Here is a 22565-nt window from a genome sequence, read left to right as displayed (position 1 = left end):
GAAATTTATTTAGCCCACAGTCTTGAGGCTCAGAATCCCAAGATTAGGGGGCCAGCATCTGATGAGGGCTTTCTTGCTGAGTCATAACATGACCGAAGGCATCACATGGGCAAGAGAAAGCACGGAGATTGAACTCATGGCCTCATGCTCTCTGTAATTGGCTTTAATCCATTCATGAGCATGGACCCCTCATGTCCTAAGCACCCGTGATGGGTCCCACCTCCTAACAGTATTGCATTGGGATTAAGTTTCCAAAATATGCTGTTTTGGAGTCATCCTCAAATCACAGCAGTTACCAAGTATCTTCATCTGGAACATATCCTCAGCTTTTGTTTTTTATGACATTGACCTTTAACTTATTTTAATAAGACTAAAATAATAGTTGACATCTTCAGGCCCTTACTAGGAACTTAGTTATTTGACATAGATTATTTCAGTTAATATTTACAACAATTCTACAGGGTAGATATTATTATTATTATTATTATTATTATTATTATTACTATTATTATTACACAAATGGTAAGTTCCCTGTCTCTAGTTAGTAAATATCAAGAGATGGGATTAAGAACCCAGTTCAGTGGGTTAGCTACTGTTCTTCCTACGTCAGTGAAATGCATATTATCACTGGCATATCTTTACAATCTCACACCAGTACAGGACCACTTATAGTTATAGTTTGCTGCAGAGAGGAAATAAAAAAGTAAAGTAGGACATAGGCTGAGGAATCGGAGTCTGTGGGAGGAAGCATGACTTGACCCTTAAGGCTCCTCATCTCTAAGATGTCAGTAGTTACACTGCCATTCATTTATCTGTTCATTTATTATGCAATATTTAAGTGCCTGACTGCCTTTGAGTCATTGGCCTCAAAATGTCAAAAGACTATTTATTATTATTAAAGAATAGAGTAGTACAATACAGATATGAAATGTGGTATTTCATTTGCTTTGACTAGTAATCCACTGTAGTGTTGGAGGCTTTGCTTGGAGCAACCTTTTGTCTTTACCTTTGGAGGCTTTGCTTGGAGCAACCTTTTGTCTTTACCTTTGACCAGTGAGTGAGCCTCCAGGTAGGATGTGGTATTCCTGAAAAGTTGTTTGATTTACCTGTAAATTGCATTGGTGAAAGTTAGGTAGATCTAAGTTTGTGAGTATGAGAACTATTATGTTTCTTTTTTAAAAAGCCTAGTTTTATCATTACCAGCCTAAGAGGGGACCCAAAATACTTTTAAAAAGCAATCTAACTACCCTCATTGGCTTTTGAGTCAAGTAGCTTTGTCCCTAGATGACTTAAATGGAAACTCAAGACCAAGAAGGGTGGGTAAGAGTAGGTGAGAAGGACTAGCAGAGGACCATGCACACTGTGATGGGCCATTTGCTTTTGTGTTTTGTATTTCAAACACGTGTAAGAGTTCTCTCCTAGGGTGACTACCAGCCTTGTGTATCTGTAAGGGAACATGCTTTTGTTGTCCTGGAGTAAAACTGTTTTCTCCTTCAGTTTTTAATGCTTGAGGTGATAATATTAACAAACAAGCATGTAATCATAAGCGAACCTCTGTATCCTGTTTATTCTGTGTCAGACACTGTGCTGAGTACTCTCTCTAGATTGACTGTGGATTCTTACCCCAGCCCTAAGAATCAGGCATTATCAATATTCCCATAAGAGGAAATGGATAATTTTCTAATAGAGTAATAATAAGCATCTTCAAAGACAGGCTTTTGGGCTTAGATACACTAAGTCCCAGTTATAATGGGAAGGCTTCTACCAAGTATTTCTAAACATTGCAAAGCTTTAAAATTTTCTGTTGTATCCCCTGTGCTAGGAATTTTACCTCTAGTAACTTGCTGGCAGAAAGTGTAGTGGCATGCAGTGGCATGCAATTAAACATGCCTGCTCTGAGCACATTTAATTTATTAGAGCTTCTAGTGATGCCTCATAGAACTCTGGTTTGGAGCATTTTAACAATTTCGAGCTGAAAGAAACTCTATAACTGACCCAATCCTCTTAGAAAAATGAAGTGTCAGGAGAGAAGATGTGGTGTGTGTGAAGTCACATAGCAAATTAATGACCGACATACGCCCCAAACCCTTGATTTCTAATTCCTAACCTAGAGCTTTTTTATTTTTTAAATCTTTGCAATTGGTTGCCTTGTTAAATACAATTAAGAAACCTACCAGATGTTCTGTCCAGCTGGGGTAGAATATAATGGACAGTAATAACTGTTAACCTAGTTCATACATTCCCATGGATGAAAGCTTTTATTCACTTGTACTTGGAAAAACAGCCAGAGATACTCATTTGAGGCAGCTGTAGTGGTGAAAATCAAGAGCAGAGCCAAGTTGTTACATTGCGGGGAGATGACTGAAGGAAAAAAAAAAAAGGTAGAAACAAACTTTAAGATATTTAAATGAGAGTGTGACAGAGACCTGGGAATTTGAGTTTTAAATCTGATAAACTAGGCTTAAGTAGTACATTCCCTGCACTGGGGCTTGGACTTTGGCAGTACCAGGCATGTAAATGTGTAGTGGTATCAGCTTGCAAATGTTCTAGTTGAAGCTGTACCAAATGGAATTCAATGATTGTGTTTCAGTTGACACTGAATGAATACTTGTCATATACTTGGCACTGGTGGTGAACAAGACTCAGTGTCTGCCTTATTAAGCAGATTCGGAAGTAGCCATGGGAAGAAAATAACCATACAAGTGCTTTTGTGGATATGTGCTGCACATGTACTCAAGGGAGTACCAAGAGCTCTGGTGGGAGCTCCCCAAGAAGGTATATTTTCAAGATTACCATCAATGGGAAGTAAAATGTTGGCAACGAGGGATGTAGCAAACTAGAGGGGTCTCCATTTAGGATTTAGGGTTTGGTGGCAGTAAAAGGGTTATAGCAACCCTTTTTATTCTGTCTCCTCTCCCCTTCCATCAGCAGGTTGGAGTTAAAACTCAGGTAGAGGCTGGTTGTCCCAGGGTAGAGTAGGTTATTTCACCACTAAAGTTGTAAGGGCCCAGGGCTATTTTATAGCCTGTGTTCATGGTGATTAGCTTAGGATTCTGAGATAGGGTAGGGTGCTTCCTGGCAGCTGCAGTCCACACCATGTCCTTTAGTCTGCAGAGGCAGGTAGGGGTTTTCTCCTTGGAAAATTGGTGGCCTGGAGCTGAACATGCATGCCTATAATAAGATTCAGTAAGCCTGAGGCAGGAGGATCATGAGTTTGAGGCTAGCCTCAGCAAATTAAAAGACCCTGTCTTGAAATAAAAAATATTTTAAAAGGGGGTTGGGGAGATATAGCTCAGTGGCAAAGCATCCCTGGGTTCAATTCCCAATGTCCTCCCCCCAGAAAGAAAAGTGGTGGCCTGGACAAGGATGCATTTCTGTGTTAGGACCGAAAGTTGTTAGGTGAGGCAGTATGCAGACGCCCTTGGGCTTTTCACACCTGGTGTATTCTCTCAGGCTCTTTCTTGTTTCTGTCACCACCCAAGGAATAAAAATTGGCTGTTTCTCTCAACAAAGTCTAGTGCCTTCCCCCTCCTGAGTTCCAGTCCTCCCTTTTCTTTCTCATGTTTTCTCAACAATGCCTTATTTTCCTTTTCTCCTCTAGCATTTGACATGCACAGTTTTGCGTAACTGGGCTTGAGAACCATGAGAGTAGGGCCCTATCTATTTTGTTTACTGTTAACTCTTCCTGGTGTCTGCTTCTGGGTGCACTGTGAGCACTTAGTAACTGGAATCATCCAAGAACTTGCAGGCATTTCCACTGATTTTATTCTGCATAGTTATGGCTTCACATTCTGGCAGTTTAAAAAGTTCTGTATCCTCTATTGCATGGGATGGTTCAGATTTAAAGGGATGCAGTGAATTCTTCCTATCATTGCCCATTCAGGATTTGAGGTGCCTTTCTCCTTGGGCCCAAATTTTCTTTTTGTGTCAGCTGACACCACACATATCAAGGCCAGCTTCCTCACAGGCCTTGCTCCTGGTCATTCTTTGTGCCCATGATCTTTCTGGGTTGTTCCCAGGCCTGACTCCCTTCCCTGGTAGGCAGTCTGATATCCCAGAAACAGCACTCACTTTAGATTCAAGGGATTGGTTCTGTGGTATAGTAAGTCCCCTTGTGTCTCGAGTCTGTTCCCCTGTTCTGTGAATCACCATCTGCTCACTCATTGGGTGGGGATAGCTACTTCAAAAAAAAAAAAACAAATGTTAGGTCTTATTCTTCATGTTGTGGCAATTCATGTGAAAGTGGAAGAGGAAAGGCTAAAGACCAGCCAGAGATTTTCATCAGTCTTTCCTTCTCTCAAGAAGCTTATAGAGAGCATGAAGAGTCTACTTTCAAAACTATTTTATTTAAAGCAATAATAAGTAACATTTGATTGTTGTGCCAGGCACTGTAATGAGCTTTGTCCTATTCAGTCCTTAAGTACACTATGAGGTCAGTCTTCCAGTCCAGTTTCACCGATGAGGTAGGGGGTAAAGTGACCTCCCCAAGGCAGAAAGAGCAATATGACCCCTCCCAGAGCCCTGCTTTCTCTTACCTTCCCATGTCTTAGCATATATATTTTTAGTTATTTGGTGTGGGGGGGGGCAATACTGAGAATTGAACTCAGGGGCACTCAACCACTGAGCCACATCCCTAGCTAATTTTTGTTTTATTTAGAGATAGGGTCTCACTGAGTTGCTTAGCACCTTGCTTTTGCTGAGGCTGGCTTTAAACTCCTGATCCTTCTGTCTCAGCCTCCTGAGCCAGTGGGATTACAGGCATGCGCCAGTGCTCCTGGCTTTAGCATATTGTTTTAAAGAATATGTCATTGCTTAGAGCTGCTCTGCAATCATACTGGTTATGTCCTGAGTCAGCTCACATTGATGAGTGTGGAATCCCTTTTCTGGAAGGCATTCTTGATAGCCTTGTGACTGCCTGGCTGGGGTGTTAGGGGAGGGACACAGTAATATTCTGGAAGCTTTTCAACACTGTTAAACTTGTGGGTATAGTTGTCCATACTGGTACCAATGGAAGTGCCCCAGAATGTTGATGCAGGGTCTGTTTGTCTGTACAGGTGTTCTCTCTTTATCCATACTCAAGTAACACAAAATGCCATTCAATGACGAGAAGCAATGTGTGGGCGAGGACCATCCAAGTGATTCAGATTCTTCACGGTTTTCCGAGAGCATGGCTTCACTCAGTGACTATGAGTGCTCCAGACAGAGCTTCACAAGCGATTCCTCCAGCAAATCCAGCTCTCCTGTTTGTGAGCCCACAGGGGAGCGGGACTGAGGGTGGTGTGGTGTTTGTAGAGTGTTTGTTGGATTTGAAAACTCAACAATGGTGGAGGGCAAAGCCCAGGCTTAACCCTCATTTCTTGGTGTACCAGCATAGCACTGCAGGGGGACTGCAGCTATTTTGTGTGTGTTCTCAGAAATAGCCACTAAAGCTCACAACTGCTGATATTTACTTTGATCAGTGTCTCTAGTCTGCTTTGGTTTGACTATAAATCAGGCTCCTCACCCCATTCTTTTCTCTCAAACGATAGAAAGCTACTCCTTCTTGTGATTACTTCTTGGACAAATTAAAATCAATCCCAAACCAGATTGTTTTCTGATTCACATTTAAGGAAACATGCACTTGTGGAAATATCAGGCAGGAAGTGAGATATTCTAAGAGATTTCCTGCTAATTGCAAACCCTGTTGTGCAAGTCACTCAGAAAGGGGCCCTTAAGGAGAATTACTACACCAGGGTTATGTGAAAGAATTGAAAGAGTAGCAAAGGAAGACAGCTTTTTCCTTTTTTGTATGTGGACACAGGAGATGTGTTAAGCAGGTGTGTTTGCTTTTTTTTTTTTTTTTAAGATTTTTCATTATCCTACAACAGCTTAAACAGACAAGGTAAATATAGAAAAAAGGCAACTGATGTTTAATAGATTAAAAAGACTTGTTCATTTGTATTTAAAATTTTTATGTTTTTTATTTTAAAAACTTGGAAAATACATTAGTATAGAAAAAAGAAACTGTTGCCTACAGTATCACCCAAAGACTACAGCTGGCAGCACTTTGCCATCTTTATCCTTTACACAGACGTATATACATATATGGAATCTTGTTACTCAGTTATATAACTAAAACATTTACTTGTGATAATATATTTTCTAAACTTTCTTTATGACCGCTTACTTCAAGAGAATAGACCATAAATTTACTTACCAATTGATTTATTATTGAACATTTAGTTCCATTTTGTGGACTGGGGATGTGGCTCAGTGGTAGAGTGTTTGCCTTGCATGCATAAAAGCCTGGGTTTGATCCCTAACACTACACACAAGAAAAGGTTAGTTTCTATTTGTTTTTTGCTGTTATAAATAGTGTTTTATTTGGTGCATGAAGCCTTTCTGGAAATTACTTTGGATATCTGGGCCAAAGGATACAGCCATTTTTAAGGAGAATCTTGTAGTAGAGTTGACAAAAGAATTAACAGCAACCACCTCAAGTTTCTGTGCTTTTTCTTTTTCTTTTTAATTATAATTATTTTTTTTAGTTGTTGATAGACCTTTGTTTTGTTCACTTATTTATGTGTGGTGCGAAGAATCAAACCCAGTGCCTCACACATGCTAGGCAAGTGCTCTACCACTAAGCCACAACCCCAGCACACTGTTTTTTCTTATTCTTGACATTTTATATATAAGGTTCATGCATCCGATAACAGGCTACATAGATAGTCCTGAAGAAGGATTTTGATGTTATTCTCTTTCACCTTTCTTTGTCCTCCTCCTTTCCCCATCCTCCTCCTCTCTTCTCCTCTCCCCACCTTTGTTAAAAATTAAGTAACAAAATATTACATCATTTGTATTGTTCAAGATCATGATTTTTAACAGAAGCTAAGATTTCCAACTAATTTTATAAACATGTATAATACTTTCATAGTAAAATCACTAGAAATAACTCAGATTATTATAACTTTCCTACTGAGAGGAAAATTATCCAGCTTCTCTGATATATTTTATTTTCTTTAATGATTTATTGAGCTCTTATTATATTCTTTTTCACTTATATTTTTTAATCCTAGGCCAGCCTTCATAGGAGGTTATCTATATCTCAGTGAAGTCAAATGATAACTATAAGCAGGAAAATCTTAGGATTGAATTTAAACCTTATGTTATACTGTCTATACATTTAGAAATTACATTTTTATAAATAAGTATTTCATATTGAGTTTACTTAAATAAATGAGAATTCTTAATTACCAAATTAAAAAATCATCAGTCTCTGTATAATATATGTAAATAAAGGCAAGTACCAAAAATAAGATGATTTAATTTTTTTAAAATAAGTTATAATAGGCATATTTTAATAAGCTTGTCTTACAAACATTTGAAAATTTACTATCAAATAAAAATTTATTATTAAATATAGCACCTGAAACTATTTTTCAAGTTCGTTATTAAAGTGAGTGAATCCACCTATTTTGTTTATATTCTTTCTGCTTATAAAACCATGAAGTATACGTAGGAATAAATTAAACTTTGTCTACATCAGATGGCTTTATTGGGTGACAATTTCTCTTCTATAGCATTGACTGACTTTTGTTTTTCTTTCAGCAACAAGCCCTCCCAGAGTTGTGACATTTGATGAAGTGATGACTGCAGCAAGGAACTTATCCAACATGACTCTTGCTCATGAGATTGCTGTAAACGAGAACTTTGAATTGAAACAAGATGCTGTCCCTGAGAACAGGTGACCCATAGACCTTTGTTGTGCATAAACAATGCTGAAATTGTGTGTGTGTGTGTGTGTGTGTATTTCATACTGATTCCTGGAAGTTCTTGTGTAATATCCACAGGAGATAAACTTGTTTAGTTCCCTAACAAGATCTTATATTTTTAAAAAATTTCTGTAGGATTGTATAATTTCTCAATTATATGTCACTTCCTGAGGAAAGCTTTTCTTATGTTCCTGATCCCCCTAAACTACAGTTAATTCTCTTTCTATAGCCTCCACCACTTCCCCTTTGTGAAGAAATCTTATAATTTTGGTCTGGGGATGCAGTTTAGAGGTAGAGCATATTCCTGGTATGCATAAGGCCCTGGGGTCCAGCACTGCAAAAACAAAAACAAAATTATAAATTTTATGTTCAGTGTTCATCATCCCCACTTGATTGAAAGCACCATCAATTGCAGAACTATGCCTGTATTGTTTGTTGCTTTATCTGGATTGCCTCAGATACTGTGTGACCTATAGTACACACTTAAGAAATATTTGCTGTTTTGTTTATTAAAAACTGGGCTGGGGTTGTAGCTGAGTGGTAGAGCGCTTGCCTCCCACTGTGTGAGGCCCTGAGTTCAATCCTCAGCATCACATAAAATAAATAAAAATAAAGATATTGTGTCCATATACAACTAAAAATTTTTTTTAAAAAGACCCTGATATTGGGCTGGGGATGTGGCTCAAGCAGTAGCGCGCTCGCCTGGCATGCATGCGGCCCGGGTTCGATCCTCAGCACCACATACAAACAAAGATGTTGTGTCCGCTGAAAACTAAAAAATAAATATTAAAAATTCTCTTTCTCTTTAAAAAAACAAACCCTGATATTCAGAATGAAGGGAAGGGAAGGGGTATGGGAATGGGAAAGACAGTAGAATGAACTGAACCTAACTTTACTATTTTCTTATATGAATACACGACCATGTAACTCCACATCATGTACAGCCACAAGAATAGGAAATTATACTTCATATATGTATAATTTGTCAAAATACATTCTTCTGTCATGTATAACTAAAAAGAACAAATAAAAAATTAAAAACTGATACCCAAGTTGTAAAGAATAAATAAATGCAACTGAACTGCCAGAGTTTAAGGATAGGCAACCCAGCACACCTGTAGGTAGGAATTACAGCCACCAGTGGGTATTCCTTGGTTAATCCCATTTCCAGGGACTTCTAGTTAGAGCTGCACTCTTATATCTTACCTAGCCGCTGGCATCAGTGGCTCCGGTTCCTCTGGGACAAAGAGGAAAAAAGGCTTGAGCCCTTTACTACAGATCATTTATTTTTAAGGTAAAGTTAACTCATGGATAATGGCATTGTTCGTTTTTCAACCTCACAGGGCCAATTATTAATCCTGAGGCATTCTCTCTCTTCTAATTAAGATAACTTATAGATAGTATTTGATTCCTTTTATAACTTTTTGTTCATTTTAAAGCAGGAAAACCAGTAAGTATAATAATTTTTCTTCTTTGGAGTATATATTGCTCATAGTTCTCCTAGAGATGTTGTTAATAATTAATATTTTTAAAGATTACTGGCTAAAGTCTATCTGTTTGGTTTTCTTTGGTAATTGCATGATATACCAGCTCTCTCCCCTAAGCTAGGCCCCCTCTGACCTGACTCTCTAAGTCCCAGCTGTTTGCCTCATCTCATTTTTAACTTGCCTCAGTCCTCCTCCATATTCACAAAGTAGCTATTATGATCCTTCTGAAGGATAAATCAGGTCAAGTCATTTCTTAGCTTAAAGCCTTTCAATGGTTTTGTATTACATGAAGAATAAAAATCTAAACTATGATGGCTTGGAAAGCCCTACTTCCCAGACCTTATCTAGTAATATGTTCCTTCCTGCTTCCTTCCTGATGTGGGTGTACACTAAGCTTGATCCTATCTCAAGGACTTTGTCCCTTTTCCTTTGTGTTTTTGCCCTCCATCTTCATACAGCTTCTTTTTCTCTCTGTTGAAGACTGAAATCAAAGATCATTGTGACCTTAGAAGATTTTTTTTTACCTACTCAGTGAAATAAGTACCCTGTCACTGTCCCGTACATTGACTCACCGTGTTCTGCTGATGGCTCTGAAATTATCTTAGTCTTTGTGTGTGTGTGTGTGTGTGTGTGTGTGTGTGTGTGTGTGAGAGAGAGAGAGAGAGAGAGAGAGAGAGAGTGTGTTTGTGTGTGTGTGTGTGTGTGTGTGTGCATGTGTCTGTGTGTGCGCCCTGGGCATTGAACCCAGGACCTTGCATGTGCTAAGTTTGTGCTCTACCACTCATTTTAATGTGTTTTTGTCTATTTCTGCTAGCATAAGCTTTTTGAGGCATAGACTTTCTTTCTACTGTGGTGTCTCAAGTGCCTAAAACAGGTTCAAGCACATATTAGATGTTCAATGCACAATTATTGACTAATAGAAATAAAAATTTAAAGTTAATCATTTTTATAAAGTATCACTAAAGACAGTTTGGGATTATCTGTACTTTAAATTCAAAAGTGGCAAGTCAGGCACAGTGGCGCACACCTGCAATCCCAGCGGCTTGGGAGGCTGAGACAGGAGGATCGCAAGTTTAAAGCCACCCTCAGCAAAAGCAAGGTATTGAGCAACTCAGTGAGACCCTGTCTCTAAATAAAATAATACAAAGTAGGGTTAGGGATATGGCTCAGTGGGGTTGAGTGACCCTGAGTTCAATCCCCAGTGCCCCCCCCAAAAAAAAATTACAAGTAAAGGCCAGTGTGAAGGTGCTTTAGGATCAGGCAGATCCTGGGTTTGAATCCTGGCTCTGCTGAGACTATATCTGGGCCTCTCTCCAAAGATAAGATGGGGATTATGCTACTCACTTTAAATGTGTGATCATTGGCATAAAAGTGCCTTGTACTTAAGTACTTTGATACTGTGGAAAATATTAACCTTTCTTCCCTTCATTTTCTTCCATGGCTAGGAAAAGTGAGCATGGAAAACAAAGTATAGAGTTACGATGCATTATTTTGTTTAATAATGAAGTAGCAAGTTATTTCTTGATTTTCAGATGATCCTCACAGTGGCCAATTTTTTTTTCTTTTTTAACATATGGCTCACTCTCATTTTATCATTTAGTTCTTGGGGGGGGGGTGGAAAGTGAGCTAAAATTAGGTTTCTGATACCCAGTAGGAATGCTTGGATTGATCATATCCCTTCTTGCCATTCCCCCAAATCTCTTGAAAATTAAAGAGCTAAAAAGTGTCTTGAAGCATATAGGAAAACTTCAGTTTAAACTCTGATGTCCCTACAGAACCATAAAATTGTTTTAGCTCATTGCTTATTGTTCCTTCATGCTATATATATATATATATATATGTGTGTGTGGCTTGTAAAGTCAAGAGCAAAAGTCTGTACAGCAATGTTTGCCTTTTTCATTGTTCTGTAGTTGCACAGCAGAGTCTCAGATAATGGCAGTGGCATTTTTATTGAATAAACTCACTCGGACAACTAGAATAAGTTTTAATATTTAAAGTTGCTAAGTAGACTATAACATTTGCAGTTATGTAAACAATTTTAATTCATGCTCCTTGGCTGATTTCCATTTCTCATAACCTTTTATATACTTAGCTATTTGTACTTTACGAAGGCAAATTTTGCCAAGTACATTGGTATATGCCTGTAATCCCAGCTACTTGGGGTGCTAAGGCAAGAGAATTGCAAGTTCAAGTTCAGCCTGGGAAACTTAGTGAAATTGTTCTCAAAATTTTAAAATGTTCTAAATGGGCTGGGGCTCTAACTCAGTGGTAGAGCACTTGTCTAACACACACAAGGCCTTGGGTTCAACCCAGAACCACTGAGGATAAAAAAAAGATGAAAGAAGGAAAATTAGGAGATATGCTTAACTGTCAAATTATTAATTTATCCACCATGCATTCCTTGAATGCTCCCTAAATGTCAGGCATTTAGGTACAATGGCAGTACCTAGACGAAGTAGTTGTGTCCTCTACTTGGGAGAAATATGTTGCTCTGTGGCAAAAGACACATCTGTAATTATAGTGCAGGAAAATATGTGGTTTTCTAAAAGCTGTTGCAAAATGGTGTAGGAATGTGTATTTTAATGTGCACCTATTAGGACATTGATATAGGGGTAAAGCAAGGTGGCCACCTATTCTATTGTAAGTTTTTCCTTTTTCAGTGTTTTGGTCTGGGATATTGAATTGGAAGTTGGCAGGCATTAAAATGCCCCTTGGGTCAACCTATTCTGTTACTTGCCACAAAACTTCAGCTGTTGAGGAAAGAACAACTTTGTCATCTCATTGCTAAAATTTAGAACACATCTAAAGATCTATGTAGAAGAGTAATTAGCTGAATAATCTTATGTCCTTAAGACAGAATTTTATGAAGTTATTATAAGCCATGGTAATGAAGATTTTTAAAATCTAGCAGAAACAGGACAGAATACTAAATGAAAAAAATCTAATATTGTGCATACTTGGTATTCTTAACTACTAAAACAATGTATTGAACAGGGGAAATAAGTCAATAGATTAATAATGGGATTATGGGTTATTTTGTTCTCTGTTTTTTATGCATTTTTAAAAATTGCTACAGTGAGTCTTTAAGATTAGAGAAAATAATTCTTATTTTAAACAGTCCATTTCATTGCTATAGCTTGGCTGGTCAAGTGAAGCATATTGTTCACCAGGCCTTCTGGGATGTCTTGGAATCAGAACTAAATGCTGACCCCCCTGAATATGAACATGCCATCAAACTGTTTGAAGAAATCCGAGAGGCAAGTTGATGCTGTGTGAATTAGTATCTTGGTCTATTTGGGCTTCTGTAATAGTATATTATAGAGAAATTGGCTGTTAATCAATAGAAACTTATTACAGTTTTGCAGGCTGAGAAATCTTATGGTTAGTCCCCAGCAGATTTGGTGTCTTGTGAGGGCCTGCTTTCTTTTTCATAGAGGATACATTCTTGCTGTGTCCTCACATGGTACAAAGGAAAGGAGCTCTAGAGGGTCTTTGCATTCGTGATGACTTCATCCTTATGTCCTTATCACCTCCCACAGTTTCACTCCAATATCATTTATTGGGAATTTCAACATATGAATTTGGGGGGAGGAGGACACACATTTTGTCTATAGCAATTACCCACCCCATCCCCCTGCAAAGACCATTTCATACCTTTTGGTATTGGCCACACTTTTTGAAAAACTGAGCTCCATCACTAGTAAGAGTTTTCCCCTGCACTTTCTGAAGTGGGATGGAGGCTGGGAAAACAGGGCAGTAGAGATACCAGGGCATTGCGGAGCACAGAGCGTTGGCTAGAGAACAGCCTCTGGAGTTAGGTAGGTTAATTTAGTATGGGCTCTAAGTCTCAGTTTCCTGAGTGCTAACAGGGTAGTTACAAGAATAAATGAGCTAACTTTTATAAGGCCCTTGCTTCATATCATGTACTAAATTTTTCATTTATTTTTACTGTAACTCTTTGAGGTAGTTACTCCTATAATTTTATGTAAAGAAACCAAGTTTTATAATTCACCCAGGGTCCCAAAACTTTGAGGGATCCGAGGGATTGAATTGGGCACTGTGGCTTAGAGCCTGTGCTCCCGACATGTGCTGTGTATGTAAGCACAGTGTCCACTGTGTAGTGGAGACTCAGTAAACAGTTTGTTTTTCTAATAGATAATATTTTATATGAAAAAGATACTTAATGGGCCACTCAGGTGTTTTCATCTACTCTTTCTCAAGGGTTCTTCTGGAGCCATAATGTACAACTTATTTGCGCTGCTTTTCTGTAGTATTTTTTTAAAAAAAATATTTATTTTTTAGTTGTAGTTGGACATAATACCTCTATTTTATTTCTTTATTTTTATGTGGTGTTGAGAATCAAACCCTGGGCCTTGCACATGCTAGCAAGCACTGTACCACTGAGCCACAACCCCAGCCCTTCCATAGTCTTTTTTGAAGGGCTCTTAGCAATACAGCTTCTTTGCCAGTTGTTTTCATTCTGATAGAATCAGTCATTTCCTACAGTGAGAGCCTTTGATTCAGAAGGTAGAGATTTCTTCTTAGAGTTGAGATGCTAGTATGTTTCCCAGGCAAAGGCAGTATCTGTGGCATCAGGGACATTATAATAAGGACAAGGAGCTTGGCCATCTAGACACAAAAGTGAAAAGTGACAACCTTTATTCATGTAATGACCCAATTAATTTTTCTTGCTTTCCCTGTGTAGATTCTTCTCTCTTTTCTTACTCCTGGTGGGAACCGGCTTCGCAACCAAATCTGTGAAGTTTTGGATACAGACCTCATTAGACAACAGGCCGAGCACAGTGCTGTTGACATCCCAGGCCTGGCCAACTATGTCATCAGTACAATGGGAAAGCTGTGTGCTCCCGTGCGAGATGATGATATCAGAGAGTTAAAGGCCACTGGTAACATTGTGGAGATGCTGAGGTTAGCACTTGAATTTTCTTATAGTATCTTTGAGTTTCTTCAGAAGGGAATGTGGGTATTGGGGGACACAGAATAATAACTGGTCTTCCTAAGGAATTCTTTTTTTGTCAGTGCTGGGAATCAAACCTAGGCTCTCACATGTAATAGGTAAGCACACTATCACTGAACTACATCCCAATCTTCCAAAGGAATTCTTGACCCTATAAGAAAACCACATTAACAGGGAGTAGGCCAGTTGTTTACTGTGTGTGTAGTTTTCAGACAGAATGATCTGACAGGGTTATTGGTTGGCATTTGTGGGCCTTGGGGATGCTGTGATAAAAAGATAGAAATGATTCCTGATACCAGGGAGTTTATGGTTTAAAAGGGAGACAGGGCTTGAACAGTGAATTACAGTTGTGGTAAGTGGTATGGAAGAGAAATAGAGGGTCTTATGGAGCCTCCAGCAGAAGGACTTGATCTAATAAAGGATCTAGGAAGTCATCTTTATTCCTAAGGGCCACTAGCTGCTATAACACCTAAACCCTGAATTCTCAGTGATTTAGCCAATAAAAGTTTGTTCTCACTCATGTCACAGTCAATTCAGGAGCTCTTGGTTGGACAGCCTTCCACATGCTATTTGGGGACCCAGGCTCCTTCTGTGCTTTTTCCACCAAGGTTTTCAGGATCCTCTCAATTCACCTGGGGAATAGAAAGAGACCATGGGGAAAACAGACCCAATGTAAAAACACCTTAGCCCTGAAGTGACACATTCTTTGTCTATGGCTAGTCTTATGGTCCCACCTAGATTGAAAGGGACCTGGGAAAGGCAACTGCTCTCTGGAAACACTTTTTGCAGCCAGAAAAAGAGGTACCTCTCTGTAGAGAGATAACATAGACCCTTAGTGGTCAGGTAGCCATCTTTGCTGTAGTTTTCCTGAGGAAGTGAGGTGCACATTAAATTGCTAGAATTTCAGCTAGCCTTGTAGACAATAACTTGATTTAAGAGAAAAGAAGAGTCTATAATACTTTTTCCCACTAATGGGAACTTTTCTTCCTTTTTAAAATGTATGTATTTATTATGTTCCCACATTGGGAATTGAGTTTTATGTAATTGTTTTAGAAAGGTAGGAAAAGGAAATAGGTTTGTATGTGGCAGGTAACTCACTTTGTGACTTTGGTCAAGTTGATAGTCTCTCAATGCAACACTTTCCTTATCTATAAATTAGGTTTTATATATTTTATTCTTAGTTATGTTCCTTTCTGGAAGATTGTGGGATCCTTTCTTCCAGATATCTTACTGTATATTAAATTCCAAACATATGGTGTTCATCTTGATCATTTATTGAGCACCTACTATGTGCCACTGCCCCCTGCACTTTACCCTCATTATCTCGTTGATTGTTAATAATACCCCTCCAAGGTTGATGTCCTCCTCTTTCAGCCTTAAGGAAACATGGACCAAGTGACATTGAGTGACTTTTTCATGGCCATAAATCTGCTCAGTTGCAAGGGTGGATTTCAGCACAGGGCTGCCTAACATTTTTAAGAAATAATTTCCCATGGTGCCTCACTGCCCTGCCCCTTTTTTACTTTATTGATTGATTTATTTTTTCTTATTTCCTTAGAAATATAAACCATGCACACTATGTTCAGGCTCCTTAAAATTTCAAGGACTTTCAAATGAAAATTCCTTCTTGAATTTTTTTTATATTATTGTTAAGGCTAATTGTTGATGCTTTTTATTGTCTTTCTCTCTTTCTCTCTGTTTATGACTGGCTTTAATGGATCAGCTGGAGGCATTATATCTGATATAGTAAATACTCTTGAGACCTGTGGAAGAAGTATTTGGAATATACATGTATGAATTCTATGAAAAGTGACCTTGACAAACAGTAATTGGAACTTCAGAACCATATCTTTTGCAGACTATGACACATAGATAGTAGCTGATAAATTTCAGTTTAACTTCTTATTCACCTCTTTAACTGTTTTAAATTTTAATATTTTTAGACAAATATTTCATGTCCTGGACCTCATGAAAATGGACATGGTCAATTTTACAATTAAAAGTATCAGACCACACCTTCAACGCCAGTTGGTAGAATACGAAAGAAGCAAGTTTCAAGAAATTTTAGAAGAAACTCCAAGTAAGTATGATAAAACATGTATTTATATTAAATTTGGATGAAAATAAGATACTTTAAATTTTTTTAATCTTATGTTTATTTTGGTGGTATTCTTTTTTGTTTGTTTGGTTTTTGTCTTTTTTGTAACTGGGGGTCGAACCCAGAGATACTTTAATTTTTGACACTTTGCATAATGTCACTATTTTGGCCTTGCTTTCAGTCATTTTGATACTTTCTGAAATTGACATCACAAACTTACAGTTGTTTGCTCTGTCCTAGAAACTATGCTAAGCCCTGTTTATTTTTTCATTCATTCAAGAAGTGTTTACTGAACACCTTCTGTGTTCTGGACATTATTTCTGTGCCATGGGGTTACCACCGTGAACAAAACAGTCACAGTCCCCAAGGAGCTGACATGCTAATAGGCACGACGAGTAAACATATATTTTCAAATGTGTTATTAGGAGACAGATAGTAACAGGGCAGGAATGAGGGTGGGTGGTGTTTTTTGATGGAATGGAGAAGTTTTGCCTTTTTAGAAAATAACATTTGAGAAGAGTTCACAAAGAGATGAGGAAACAATGTGTGAAGACCTGGGGGGAAAACATTCTAGCCATAGAGAACTATAAATAAAATGATGCCAAAGCAGATATTGTGGCTGGAGTAGGTAAGGAGAGTGTTGTGGGAGATGCAGGCAACAGAGAGCCATGTTAGATTTTATTCCAAGTTCAGTGAGAAGTTTTTGAGCAGGGGACCAACATCTGATTTTTGTTTTTGAAGAATACTCTGGTTACTGGGTAGGGAATAAATTGTATAAGAACAAAGATACCAATTCAAGTATTTGACAGGAATGATGGTGTCTTATTCCAGGTTGTGGTGGTGGAAGTAGTGTGAAGGGGTCAGATTCCAGGTATATTTGAAGGCAGAAATAGTAATATTTGCTGAAAGTTGAACGAGGGAAGATAGAGGAATAGAGGATGACTCATTGGCCTGAGCTGCTGGATAAATAGTGATGCATTTTAGTGAGGTGGGGGATATTGGATGAGAGAAAATTGGGATATCATGTGGAATCAAGAGTTTACTTTTTTATATATGAACTTTGAAATCTTGTTTGACATTAGTGTGGAGCTATCAGGTAGTCATTTAGATGTAAGAGAATAGAGTTCAGGAGGGTGCTGGGAATCATGGATATTCATTTGGTAGTAATCAGTATACTTATGATGTATAAAGGTATGGAAATGAACAGTAGTCAACGTAAGTGCTTGTCATATTCTAAGCACTTTGCCTGTATTAACTAATTTAAATTTTATAACAGCATACAAAGTTATCCACTGTTTTGTGGATGTGAAATTGAGACATGAAAAGATTAAAATTGCTTGTAAGGTATGGAACTGGAATCCTCCAGATATCTGTCTCCACATTCTATGCACTTACCACTATTATTATATGGGGTGAGACTGTGGAGGGTGTGTGGTCATAGAGGGGAGTGACCTGGCACTCTAGTATCCAGAGGGTGAGATGAGGAGACTATGAAGGAATAGCCACAGAGGTAGTGTGCAAGTCAGGAGGAGGTGACATATCCTATAAGACAAGTGAACAAAGTGGTGTTTGGAGAAGTGGGATGGGGCAGGGGGCTGCTAAATAGTCCAGAATGATTGGATGTGACAGGTGCTGCTAAGTAGTCCAGATGAGGCAGGCTAAGGTTTGGCCATTGGGTGTGACTAAATATTGAAGAAAATTGTTGATAACCTTGATGGGAGCAGTTTCAGAGGACTCATGGGCATTAAAATGAGAATTAAAAAGAGGGGCCAGGGAAAAATGGAAGTAGAGAAAGTATGATCTCATTAGATTCTCACCATTACCATTTACCTTGTAAGGTAGGTACTGTTATCCCCTGGTGAGAAAGTTGAGGTGCCAGATGTTGCACAGCTGCCAAGATGTTGATTAACTGCTCATTGACAAACCTTTGTCTCTGGCCTCTGTTATTTAGTGTGTACCAGTCGAAGGCTGAATAAAGTGATCCGTCCTTCCCCACCCCATATCCTCATGGGGGTAAGCTTTTCTGACTCAATGGTCAACAAAGAATTGTATGGAAATAAAGCAGAAGAGATGCACCCAGGGAAGTGCATATATGGAGGGCCATGTTGGGAACAGTGGCAAAGTTAGGCTTGACCACTTGACCACCCAGTGGACCATGGCACCATCCTCCCCTTGGATGCCATCAGAGACTTTGTTTAAGCCCTGTGGAGCAGACTAGGATCTATAGAAGGCACAAAGCAGATTGCTGTATTTTTTAAATTAATTAATGTATTTTAATTAGGTATAATGACAGCAGCAGACAGCTGTTTTTGACCTTCCTGAGAGTTGGAGCTGTTTTAACTTTAAAATGGGCCCCTGCTATTGCTAGTAACAGTCAGTACTAATTAACACCTTGTTGAGCTCTTCGAGCATGCCAAGTCCTTACATGTGCCAAACACTTCATCAGCTCATTCAAGCCGCACAACCGTCCTATGAAGTGTTGGTACTATCATCACCCTCATTAACAAATGAGGAAATTGAGGTTAAGATACTTGTACCAGGTGATTGCTAGTAGGTGATAGAGCCTGGATAATCCAGACATGTTCCTTCCTCAAAGCATGTGCTTGTCGACCCTCTGGGATTCTGCCTCTCTTCAAACAAGATACTGTCTGTGGGAATATTACAGAGGGATTTCTGGTTTCAGCTGGCAGATGGGACTAGATTCTAAATATCATTTTATGACAAAAATTATGTGACTTCAAGAACTGTGTTATTTTAGCTCCTATGGGAAAAGTAGTAGGAGAAATAGAACCCTACATAAAACCTGAATCTGAAACCTAAACTCTATCTTCTTGGCAGTAATTTTCTGAGGTTTAGTGATGAGCTTCATTTTTATGTCTGTGTATGTACGCATGTGTGCAAATTTGCCTATGTCTTGAATCAAAATAGCTTGGAATCTTAGGCAGATTTCTTAATATGGGGTTGAATTATCATTTTGTTTATCTCAAATTAATTACAACTCTCCTTAAAACCTAGGGTTAGTGACCCATAATTCATTTGCACCTTTCACATAGACTTGGCTATTTCCACAGATTTACAAATAGAGTAAATCCATCTATGCATATGTATCATTTTTTTCCAGCTGGAGAATTTAAGAGTGCAGGAAGTAAAGTATCTGTCAGCTGTAAATTATATCCCCAAGTCACTCTGCCAAAAGCCAGCCCGGTGCCCTAATATCAAAATAAGAGCTTCACAGATTCATGTAGGACAGAAGTAATGTTGTATGTTTGTGCATACATTATTCTTATATGTTTATAAATTTATTGGAAAATTAATACTGATAAATACACTGGATTTCTGAACAGACTCCAGGAAAATATTTTATTTTGCCCTAGGAAAGATAGCATATTTGATAAGATGTTTTCATAAATTTTATTTCATGAGCTATAGCTTATTAGTAGAATACTTGCCTAGTGAGTGTAGCCCTGGCTTTGATCCCCAGCATGCACACGCGCAAGCACGCGCGCACACACACACACACACACACACACACACACACACACAAGAAATAAAGAAAAAGAAAAGAGAAAATCTTATGGGACAGAAATATCTTTTCCAGAAATATATCAAAATCCATTATGATTGTCTTTGCCTGACACATAAGTCACTTAGGAACATTTTAAAGAAGAGCACACTGATGCTTAAAATCAGTCATACCTCTAGAAAGTATTGGAGCTAGAACTGGAAGCCAGGTCTCTTAAGTCCAAATTAAACCAAGCTGTTACTTCTGCTACTTTTTTGGGGTTTTTTGTTTTGTATTGTATTTACTGGGTGACATAGCAAAAAGGAAATGAATGGAAAAATGAAGGGAGTTCACAGACTCAAAGGAGAAATTAAAATGCCAGAAACCAAAAAGAACATCAGGAATATAGACTAGTAAAGTCAAAGGAAAGTGAGACTTCATTGTCAGAATGTTAACATGTACTTCAAACATAGGCCATCCCTGACACTGTAGTCACATTCAAAATCCTGGAAGGGTTTGATGGACTTATGTCTTTTTGACTAAGATAGGCCAATCCTGGCAAGGCCTCTTAATCAATATTCACAAAGGAAAACATGGAATGAGGGAAAATGGCTTCTCAAAGAAAATCAGTACCAAAAGAATGAAGGTGGGGTGTTACTAGACAAAAAAGAGCAGATGCCATAGATAAGAGCGATACATGTTTCTAACTGAAAATTGGGGCACTTAAGTCAATGCACCTGTAGAGTCATTTCTACTCCACCAGAAAATTCTTGAGTACAGGGGCTATGTTTATTAATCTATCAATCCCCAATACTTGGTACAATACCCAGCACATAGTAGATGCTCAGTAGTTATCATTGAATAGTTGAGTGAATGAATGGTAAAGTTCTTACTGCTGTCCCCTTAAAAAAAGGTTATAAATGCCTTGAGGGTTGACTTTGCTTTTGGAGCCACATGGATCAGTCAGTGTACTAGCTTGTGGGCATGAAATCTCAGCAGATTCCAGGGAGAAAAGCTGATACTCTACTGTAAACATATGCTCTTTCTGCTTTACCAATCCTTTGCAAGTCTGACTTCTATTAGAATCACCTGGTGTATTAAAATGCAGATGCCAGAGTCTCACCTCAAACTGATTAAATCAGAATCTCTAGGAGCTATGCCCGGGATCATTATTTTTCTTTTTAAAGCTCCCAGGGTGATTCCAAAGTCAGCCAAAATTGAGAACCACTAAGCCACACTGTTGCTTTTGTTCAAGATAACTAAATGGGCTTTTAAATGTGTCAACTATAAATGATTAAACTTGCAGCCTAAATGCTTATTACTGCCACATTGTAATTATATCCACTATGATTTCCACTTTTGCTTTCTCTGCTGGATGCCTTTTAAATAAAAGACTACAAGTCTTTATAAACAGAACTAGCAAACCAAGAACAACATTTGCCAGTGGAGAACAGAATTGTGAAATTCTGGGGGTGGTTTGGCTGCAGTGCTGCAAGCAGCTACTCATAAATTATCCTGGTTCAATTGCTGGGTCTGTGAAAGAATTTCAATCTATTCTCTCCCCCACCCGCCCCAATCTGCACCTGTGTTCAGTCAGCACTTCTTAGCAGTAACCACCTTATAAATTCTACTAAATGTATAATTTTTATAAGAACTGGGGTATAAAAAGCAATTTGTTTTTAGTGGGAAACCTTAGAACTGGATCTAAAATAAAATAAAGTGGATTTTTCCCTAAAGCAGACAGCCCTGTAGAGAAATATTGCTTCCAAACTTTAAGCCATCTGGAATAGCCTTCAGTATGATTTTTTTTTGGTTTATTTTGTTTGGTTTGTTTGGAAGATGTACTTATAAACAAAAACAAATAAATATCAACTTGTCATCATAAGTCAGTGGTTTTCAAATAGGAGTGATTTAGCCCCTCCTTGCTCCATCCCCATAGGACATGGAACCATGTCTAGAAATACTTTTGGTTGTTCCAACCTAGCCAGGGGTCAGGAGGTGAGGGAGTTTGGGGGGCATGGAGTACTACTGGCATCAAGTAGGTAGGGGCTAGGAATGGACAGTGCTCCACAGCAAAGAATTATCCAGCCCAAAATGTCAGTAGTTCCAAGATTGAAGCACCCTGTTGTAGGTGAAGAGTTGGAATGTATGGATCAAAGAAATATCTTCATGAGCCAGGGGCTTCAGTAAATAAGGAAGTCTGCTGGCAATTGAGCCCAAGAGGGTTGTTTTGTATTTGGAAGTGGTGTACTTCAGTAAGTCAAGGTGGATGGTAGGTGCCTTCCTTTTCTTGCTTTCTTTCCATTCTCTGAAGAGGGCTGTCTTCACCTACAGAAACAAGCACTTGCAGAGGCACCTTTTGGAGCAAGTTGTTTGGGGTGTAGTTATTTGTCAACAGAAACTACTAATATTTAGAAAATGATAACTCTTAAGCATCTGATGATAATCTATACTATAGTAATATTTAAGTGGCATATGCTTAAAATTAAATGAATTCAAAATCTCATCTCCAGTGATCCATATTTTTAATACACAGGAATTGAACTTGATAAATAAATTTGTTTAAAGTGAAAGGGCAACCTAATCAGACATTGGTACACATTCTTTCAAGTCACATTAGTATGTTAATCATGAGACTTAAGGTCATTGATCTCTTCTTACCACTTCTTCTCTCACTTTCCCTTCTATAATAGCCCTTGCTAAATTCTAAGGATTATCCTGAGTGAACTAGATTTTTAGTTTCTGTGTGTTT

At 38.4% G+C, this 22565-nt stretch overlaps 1 protein-coding gene across 3 annotated transcripts in view; it reads left to right on the top strand.

Moving 5' to 3' along the window:
* Tcp11l2 (t-complex 11 like 2) overlaps positions 1-22565 on the top strand; it is a 38863-nt gene that overhangs the window by 3582 nt on the left and 12716 nt on the right. For all 3 annotated transcript variants that reach the window (XM_026397763.2, XM_026397773.2, XM_026397782.2), the window contains exons 2-6: positions 5055-5246; positions 7588-7723; positions 12375-12495; positions 13944-14164; positions 16157-16293. In XM_026397763.2, the coding sequence (XP_026253548.1) occupies positions 5090-5246; positions 7588-7723; positions 12375-12495; positions 13944-14164; positions 16157-16293 (772 nt within the window). In that variant the 5' untranslated portion in view covers positions 5055-5089. The remainder of the gene's footprint in view (positions 1-5054; positions 5247-7587; positions 7724-12374; positions 12496-13943; positions 14165-16156; positions 16294-22565) is intronic.

The sequence above is a fragment of the Urocitellus parryii genome, chromosome 5, assembly GCF_045843805.1.
Source record: "Urocitellus parryii isolate mUroPar1 chromosome 5, mUroPar1.hap1, whole genome shotgun sequence".
NCBI lineage: Eukaryota > Metazoa > Chordata > Mammalia > Rodentia > Sciuridae > Urocitellus > Urocitellus parryii.
The sequence above is the reverse complement of the archived record's forward strand: the minus strand, read 5'-3'. Positions and strand labels throughout refer to the sequence as shown.